This window comes from Herpailurus yagouaroundi, unplaced genomic scaffold (genome assembly GCF_014898765.1).
Source record: "Herpailurus yagouaroundi ecotype Mexico unplaced genomic scaffold, PumYag 215, whole genome shotgun sequence".
In the NCBI taxonomy this organism is placed as follows: Eukaryota; Metazoa; Chordata; class Mammalia; order Carnivora; family Felidae; genus Herpailurus; species Herpailurus yagouaroundi.
In genome coordinates, this window is record NW_024412446.1 from 10,986,458 (window position 1) to 10,996,086 (window position 9,629).

General features: G+C 37.5%; 1 protein-coding gene across 1 annotated transcript; it reads right to left on the reverse strand.

Annotated features, from left to right (window-relative positions):
- Positions 1-2,832: 2,832 nt before the first annotated feature.
- Positions 2,833-3,762, reverse strand: LOC121017388 (olfactory receptor 1A1-like). Its single transcript, XM_040455622.1, has one exon. It carries the CDS (start codon positions 3,760-3,762, stop codon positions 2,833-2,835), a length of 930 nt encoding a protein of 309 aa, XP_040311556.1.
- Positions 3,763-9,629: the final 5,867 nt, after the last annotated feature.

Here is a 9,629-nt window from a genome sequence, read left to right on the forward strand (position 1 = left end):
ACACCTGGGTGGCTCAGTTGGTTAGGCATCCACCTTCGGCTCAGGTCATGATCTCGTGGTTCCTGGGTTTGAGGCCCGTGTCAGGCTCTGTGCTGACAGCTCAGAGCCTGGAGCCTGCTTCAGATTCTGTATCTCTCTCCCTCTTTCCCCTTACACTCTGTCTCTCTCAAAAATAAATAAACTCTGCTCACACTCTGTCTCTCTCAAAAATAAATAAACATAAAAGAAAAATTTAAAAGTACCATATATGGGCCATATTGGTGGCTCAGTCAATTAGGTGTCTGACTTCAGCTGAGGTCGTATCTCATGATCCGTGAGTTTGAGCCTTGCACTGAGCTCTCTGCTGTCAGTGCAGAGCCTGCTTCATATCTTCTATCTCCCTCTCTCTCTCTGTCCCTCCCTCCTGCTCATTCTCTCTCTCTCTCTCTCAAAAATAAACACTAAAAAAAAAATCAGATGTGATTTGTGTTTTCTGAATAGGCCTGAACTGACCCAAGCTGACATACCAGCCATAGACTGTAGTCTTTTCCAGACTTAGTCAATTGATCCATTGTACATGTACCTGAAGATTGGTACACGAAGAAATTTAAATTATAGTGTTAAAATTATTCTAGGACAGCATGTTTGACAGGATCAAAGGGAAACAGCTGAAGCAATGACTTGACATACAGGTACAATAATTTTTATTTGTATAATAATCATACACATAGATTCTTATGATTACTGTAGGATTCAGTAGAAGACATTAACTTCCCTTGTCCAAGTTAAACAGAGGAATAACATGAGACTGATATAGAGCAGCTAAATGGTATGGAGTTCTCCTAAGAACCTACATTCTTAGGCCTTTTTTATACTCTCCTCTTTGGCACTTAATATTTCACTATGGGAAATATTTGAAACACCTCACGCTATTTGAGCTTACATATAACAACAAAATTAACCTTGTTGCAGTCATTGTTTAAAAATAATATTGCAGGGTTCATTTATTCATTTCACACAAATTTATTAAGTAACTACTATATGCCAGCACTGTCTAAGTTCTGAATATACAACAGTGAACAAAACAGATCCCAAATCTTCACATTCTCATGGGTAGAGACAATAAATTTGTACAACAGTACAGCAAATTTGTATAACATTTTCCTTGGCCAACCTTGAAATGCCCTACATAAAATACCTCCATTTCCTCTGTTATTTGGTTGGCCATTCACACAGATTCATATGCATTTGTAATCAAAATCTTTTTGGTTGAAAAGGAGATAATTAGGATAGTTCTAACCCTTGGTGTTTAGAGACCCAGAAAGCATTAAACAGTGAATAACATCATCTTCCAACATCCAAATTCTTCCAACATGGATAAATAGCTGACAATGTGAATTATCTATAGAAAACAATAATTTTATATTTTTACTGGCAGTTAAAAATAGTAGATAATAAAACAACTTGCACACTGTTCTAAGATACACTCATTTCACCTCTTCAAAAAGTTATCCTGTTTGGAGATACGATGTTTAAGGACAATCATTTATAAATTGTTAATTTTTTGAAAAAAATTTATAATTTCCTCATGAACAGGATCAAATCATAGGTAAGGGAGTTCCTTATTGGTTATTTAGGACCTGTTGGATTAACTATCTCTGTTTAGGAACTATCACTTACACATATCAGGGCTGATCATCCAGAATCAAAGTCTCATCTTCCCTGGGCCGTACTGGAGAAAAAAGTCACATATTTTGATATTGCTCTTTTTTCTTCATTTATTTGGCACCCTGATTATTAATAGTGATGAACAATTTTATGATAACTTTATTTCATACTATAATTAATTAAATCAGAATTTTTTTATGTTAAAATACAAGAACTCAATGAGTGTCATTTTGGCATGATTTTAGGAAAAATCTTATGCTCTTTAGACACAGTCTAGTTTAATCAATAACACAATAAGAACAAAAACATCTACCCAGGTCATTTCCTTTAAAGATTTTACCAGATGGGTAAATAATGTCTAGTCTGATTATTTCTATTATCAGATTATAATTCTGACAGCAATATTTTCTTTTGTTCATCTCACTTTCCACCAAGAATCATTATAAGCTTTGTATAATCAGTATATGCTTTATATGAACAAGACTGTGAAAGAGCTACAGTGGTATTTTAAGACCGTTCTTTCCCTCAGAGGCTTACAAGCATAGTAGGGGCAATTAGCATAATAGTAAAAAAACCCGACATTTGAATAGTGATTTATAAACTTTTTTTAAGTTTATTAATTTATTTTGAGAGAGAGAGAGAGAGAGAAACCAGTAGGGGAGGGACAGAGAGAGAGTGGGTCAGAGGATCGGAAGCGGGCCCTGTGCTGACAGCAGAGACCCTGATGGGGGACTCAAGCCCACAAACCATGAGACCATGACCTGAGCGGAAGTTGGATGCTTAACCAACGGAGCTACCCAGGTGCCCCAGTGATTTATAGCTTTTAAATCATGGACTATTGTGATCCTCACACCCTGTGACCATGGTGGGGCAGATAGTATTATTCCTAATATGTTCATGTTCATGTTCATGTTCCTATAGAAGCAGAGCTTCAGACTTTCTCAATTTTACTCTGATCATTGTAGCTTATCTGGGACATGACCCAAATATTCCTGTGCTGCTAAAAGGACAATAATGTGTACAAAGTGATAATTTTATAAGATGTATCATAAGATTTCAGAGAAGAGGAATTTCCACGTGGGAAGGACAAAGGTGGCTTCTTGGTGGAGTAAGACATTGGAGCTAGATTTCCAAATGCACCTAATTGGTGACTCTAATTGACTGTCCAATATGACTTCACATTGGTTATGAAGAGTGTCTTTTTCTGAAGAGTTTCCCCAGGGCAGCCTTCATGCCCTGATTTCTCAGGCTATAAATGAAAGGATTTAACATTGGGATCACTGTCATGTACATAACAGTTACCACTGCATCCTTTAGGCTGTAACTAGACAGAGGGCGGAAATACATGCCCATGACTGTCCCATAATATAGAGTAACAACAGTGAGGTGGGAACCACAGGTAGAGAAGGCTTTGAGCACACCCTTGGTGGATGGAACCCTCAGGACTGTGGAAAAGACCTGAATATAGGAGATGATAATGAATAGTAAGGGTACAGAGAAAACACCAGCCCCTAGGTACATCACCTTCACATTAAAACGGATGTCAGAACAGGCGAGCTTGAGCAAAGGGATAGTGTCACAGTAGAAGTTGGCTACTTCTTTATTGCCACAGAAGGACAGACTGGATGTGAGCAGAGTGTGCGGGAAGGCATTGGCATTTCCAACCACCCAGGACACAACAACTAGCAAGACACAAGTCCGTGGGCTCATACTAGTTGTGTAATGAAGTGGGCGGCTGATGGCCACGGCACGATCATATGCCATCGCAGCCAGGATATAGCTATCTGTGTTACCTAAGGCAATCATAAAATACAACTGTGCTAGGCATCCTCCAAAGGAGATGGCTTTGCTGTGCAAGAGATGGTTGGTTAGCATCTTGGGGATGGTTACAGAGGAGAATAAGATGTCAACAAAGGAGAGGTTGGCAAGGAAAAAGTACATGGGGATGTGAAGGTGAATGTCAGAGTGAATGGCCAAGATGATGAACAGGTTTCCAATCAATGTGATGGGGTAAATGAACAGGAAGAGGATGAAGAAGAAGTCTTCCTGTTCCTGCTGACCAGTAACTCCCAGGAGGATGAATTCCAGGGTAGAGGACTGGTTGTTTTCCCTCATGGCTCCTTTGTTAAGAAAGAGGGAGAGGAATTCAGAATTATTTTGGAGTTGCCACGAATGTAATGATCTTTCTTACCCACCAGTTTTGATTAAGTGACCAGTAATCTTAATGATGAATTTACTAAACCCAGACACAGCCCGCATTTGTGGGAAAATGTTCAGTGGTACCGATCGACATTTAGCCCTTGACACTCATGTTTAAGAAGTGAGAACTGTGTGAATCAAAGATACCAATACTCCTCTATCCCAGAACCATCACTCAAACATCTAGGATTTAATCAATTCACAAAAACTTTTTATATTGTATGTGCTAGATACTTTGCTAAGCTTATGGAAAAACACAAATATGTGCAAAATACACTTTGAAATCCACTTCTTCAACATGTAAGACATAGTCCACTCTCAGGGACTTTATGTAATGGAAAAGCCAAAAATCACACGCATTTTTTTTTTTAAATTACACATGACAAAGGAAGGAAAGCATTTTGGAATCTTTGTGTTATTACAAGGACCAGCCATGAAATTAGGAATTGTTCCAATGGCCAAACTAATAGTGATCCTAGAGCCCAGGAAGTAGCAGGTGTCTATGCTGACATTGGATGATTGTAAATCACCAGAATCACTGGGTTTCACTCCTAGAAATAACAAGCCTAGTGAGTTTTCTCCCCAACTGTTCATTTTCAGAGAAGAATTTCATCCCCTCTTTTGTTTTTTTTTTTTTGTTTGTTTTGTTTTTTAATTTTTTTTTCAACGTTTTTTATTTTATTTTTGGGACAGAGAGAGACAGAGCATGAACGGGGGAGGGGCAGAGAGAGAGGGAGACACAGAATCGGAAACAGGCTCCAGGCTCTGAGCCATCAGCCCAGAGCCTGACGCGGGGCTCGAACTCACGGATCGCGAGATCGTGACCTGGCTGAAGTCGGACGCTTAACCGACTGCGCCACCCAGGCGCCCCTCATCCCCTCTTTTGAAAGAATGTATCTCTTTAGAAAATTCTCTAATATCGATAATCACAAAGCTTTTCTCTTCTCTTCCTTTATTATTTCTTTTGTTGAGCCATCCAACTCCATACTCAACTACCGCTTAGTAAGTAAACTGTCAGATCCATAACTGTAGGCTTGATCTCTCTTTCCCATATTTCTACACTCAGCTATCCTGCAAACATGTCTGTCCAAACACTATACTCTGCACATTACAACCTAAGTGGTTTGCAAGCTTATCTGAGGAGGAAAATCATACTTTGTTTATGTCAATAACCCTAGAGAGGTCATTATAGAAAGTTGTTCACTGTGTGCACTCAATATTTCTTGGGTTAAATCAAGGTTTATTTTTGGGGTTCCTCACATATGGGAGATTCAGAAGCACACTCACTCAGTTTATCTCTCACTTCTACATCTTGTTGATTTTTCATTTGAAATAATTCTTACATAACTCAATTTTTCTACGTATACTTTCAGTGCTTCAGCTTAGATCATCATCATTTTCTACCTGAAACTTTGTAATGCTGTCTTAATTACTTGAGTACAGATTCTCTGTTCTTTGAGTCGCTTGCACTGAGGCATACTGATGATGGCAGAGACTACTAGTTTCTTGTTCAAATCCTTGTTGTTCACATCTTCATGGACACACAATTAAACTATATTTCCCACTCTCCCTTGCACTGAGGTGTGTTCATGTGACTGAATTTTAGCCAATGCATCACAATCCATGCATTCCAGTTCTGGACTTCCTCCAACTAGATGGAAATGGCCAGTAGGCTGAATGGGTTGGTGGTATCACACAGTGGGATGAACCTGTGTTCTTAGTTCTCCACATTCAGTGGAGAACCAAGGAAACTTACAGGAATTATTATGTAGGAGAGAAATAAACTTTTATTCCATTGAAACCATTATATGTTTTGTGATCTCTTTGTTATTGTGGTTCAAGGTATCCTAAATAAATCACTAAATTTTCTAAAGAGCACTCTACTCCATTAATGAACTAAGTCAATCAATCAATCAATCTATCTTTTTTAAAGTTTATTTATTTATTTTGAGAGAGAGAGAGTGAGAGCAAGCATGAAGGGAGGTAGGGGCAGAGAGAGAAGGAGAGAGAGAATCCGAAGCAGGCTCTGTGCTATTAGCACAGAGCCTGATGTGGGGCTTGATCCCACGAAATGTGAGGTTATGACCTGAGCTGAAATCAAGAGTCAGGCAACCAACTGAGCCACCCAGGTGACCCAATTCAATCTATATTTAATTTAACCACTAATTCTTAATGTCTCCTATAGTGCCTGTGTGAATTATATGCTAGGTACAGGGAAAGCAGTTCTCATTAATTGTTCCCAAAATATGATGTACTTAAAAAAGTCTTTGTTGGTTTTCTCTTTTGAAATGCCTTTCCCTACCTTCACACATAATATACAAGGGTTCAGAGGTTTCAATGAAGCTAAAGGGCTAAGAGACTATGGTATTTCATGTGGCCTATAACGTTTCAGAGGTGGGGCTTTTGGCAACATGGAGGATTAAGCTAATGTTGACAAGTCCCATTCCAGTTAAAACACATAGAAATTCTAGATAAGTTTTAAAACTAAAAAAAAAAAAAAAAAAAAAAAAGTATATATCCAAATCTAAAGGGAATAAATGGGAATACTTAGGTATGAGAAATAAGAAGAAAACTCAGAACAAGTGTTATAAGTCATAGTTGAAACCACTATAGCCCCTTCAGGTTTCCAACCACAAATAAGGCCCCACTGGCTGGATTCTGGTGTGTTAATTCCCTTTTGGTTCAGGAGATGCAGTCACAGATAAACATAATGTAGAGAGCTAATTTGAGTCCTGTGCATAAAACACTACAGTGATGTCATATTTGATTGTCTGCAAAGAAAACCCATGGAAATCTCTGGATCAATCAAGGATTCTCAAGGGAACCTCTAGAGTTATCAACAAGTTTGCTTGGTATAAACCAATATTAAACACAATCAATACTATACATATTTTTTTGTAATTAAAAAAATGTTTATTTTTGAGAGAGACAGACAGAGTGTGAGCAGGGGAGGAGCAGAGACACAGAGAGCGGGAGACACAGAACCTGAAGCAGGCTCCAGGCTCTGAGCTGTCAGCACAGAGCCCGATGCAAGGCTCAAACCCATGAACTATGAGACTGTGATGTGAGCCAAAGTCAGATGCTCAACCAACTGAGACACCCAGGCACCTCTACTTATTTTTAAATAGTAATAAATTAAATTTATAATTTTAAAAAAGACTCCTCATTCACAATCAGCAATAGAAAATATTAAGGAATCTAGATAATCCTAAAAAAGAAGTCCAACTACTGAAAAAAGTTATAATACTATGAAGAACAAAAAAGGAATACCTAAAGAAAATGAAAAGATAAGCAATGTTAGTGACAAGACTTAACTATGAGAAACATGTCAGTTCTCCTCTGATTAATCTATGAATAGGATGCAATCCTAATCAAAATACCACAGATTTCTGTTAAACTTGAATTTAGCATGCAGAAAAATAAGGAAGCATGAAGAGCAAATATAATTTGAGTATATAGAATAAGAAGGTATTAATTACCATATCAGTCATCAAATGATTTACTATTATAATTCAAAGAGTAGTATTCGTGTAGGGAATGAAAAATAGACCTATGTGCCAGACTAGAAAGTCCAGACATAGGTCAAGTGTTTATTAGGAGTTAGGATATAACATAGGTTGATTTAGAAATGGGCAGAGAAAGGATGGACTGACCATTTTGTATATGGGGATACCCATATAATGAAGACAGTACTGAAAATAATTCCTAAAGATTAATTGTAAAAAGCTAAACTTCAAAGTATTTAGAGGAATATGTAAACATATCAAATCAACATGCTATGCTCAAACTTACACAATGTAGTATGTCAATCATATCTCAATAGAGCTGGAAAAATATTTAGAGGAAAATATGTTTATGATTTGGGGAAAATAATTGGTTTTTTATTTTTATTTTATTTTTTTATGTTTTTATTTTATTTTTGAGAGAGAAACAGAGTGTGAGCTGGGGAGGGGCAGAGAGAAAGGGAGACAGAATCTGAAGCAAGCTCCAGGCTCTAAGTTGTCAGCACAGAGCCCGAAGCAGGGCTTGAACTCACAGACTGCGAGATCATGACCTGAGCCAAAGTCAAATGCCCAACCGATTGAGCCACCCGGGTGCCCCAAGAAGTGATTTTTTAAAACCAGGCACAAAGCATATAAAACATAAGAAAATTTATTCAAGTTGACTATTTTAAATGTAAAGCATTTATGTGAAAAAGACATTTATAAGAAAGGGGGAAAGGCAAGTCATGGACTGCAAACAGGTATTTGCTGCACACATAATTAAGAAAGGATTAATATTCAGAATGACAGAGGTTGCCTATACACTGATAAGAAAAGGACCAAAAATACTGTAAGAAGTAATGGGCAAAAAGGCTGGAACAGGCCAGCCATAGAGGAGGAAGCTGGTATGGCCAAGAAAGAAAATAAAAGATGTTTAACTGAATTAAAAGACAATTTAACATCTTTAATCTTGGGATGTGTAAAACTATGACAACTTCAAGTGTTGGAAAGAAATAGGAAGATTAATATTGCCGTTGGAGAACAATTAGCCAACCTCTAGGAAAGCTGGAATTCATACACATGTGATTCAGCAATTCCACTTCTAGATTAGACCCTAGAAAAAGTCTGGCATTTGTGTTCCTGAAGACATCCATGAGGATGTATTGTCAATAGAAAACTTGGAAATGGCCTACCCATGGAGGAATAGATAAGAAAATTATGCAATTTTCTTATGAATAAATTCTGTGCCTCAGTAAAAGTGAATGAATTCACCTGACAAATTTTTAAAAATAGGCTGTAAAAAAGGAAGTCACTGAATGATATATTCTGTATCACACATTATGTGCGCAATTTAATACATGGTGAAAGTATAAGTCCTAATTGGAATATACTAACAAGTCTAGAATTGTAGTTATCTCTGGAGTGAGAGGGACAAAAATGAATTTTGGATGGGAAAAAAGAAAGGTTTCAATTATTTCTGTAATACTTTTTTCATTAAAAGTTTTGTAGCATAGGGGTGCCTGGGTGGCTCAGTCCATTAAGCGTCTGACTCTTGGTCTTGGCTCAGGTCACGATCTCACAGTTCATGGCTGTGTTGTGTTCTGTGCTGGCAGCATAGAGGCTGCTTGAGATTCTCTCTCTCTCTCTCTCTCTCTCTCTCTCTCTCTTTTCTCAAAATAAATAAATAAGCTTTAAGAAAATTTTGTAGCATAAAGACCAAGTTATTACATTGGCTAAATACAGATGGTGAACTTTTGTTAGGTTATTCTTAATTATTCTGATGTTTTACAGTAATAAATAATTTTGATTTAAAATGAATTTTTGCATGTTCGATGGTAATTGGGTCAAGAGGGTGGCCATAGCGCGGGGTGGCTCAAGTCCGTTTTTCAGTGAATGGAGGAGATAGGATGTGTTCCTTGTGAAGAGGTTGAGAATAAATGGAAGTTATTTCTACTGGGAAAGGGAATCCAGGGGCCATTGTGATGCTCATCCTGCTTGTGTATATAGACATCTGCTTACTGAAATCAAAATTATATTTATAAAATGCAAATGTGATTGTGTCTGTCTTTGAAACCACTCGTTGACTACCCATCATCCAACTGATGAACTTGAAGTTCCTTATCATGGAGAAAAATTCAAGAACAAATGGTTTAGGAAGAAATATGTTACACATTTTTGTCAGGAGCTGAGAATACAGGCACAAGACAGGGAGTGTTCAATACAGAAAGAAGTTTGGGTTTATATTGTGGAGCATTCTAATCAATGCAAGGAATTTCTAATTTATTCATTAGATACTAAGAA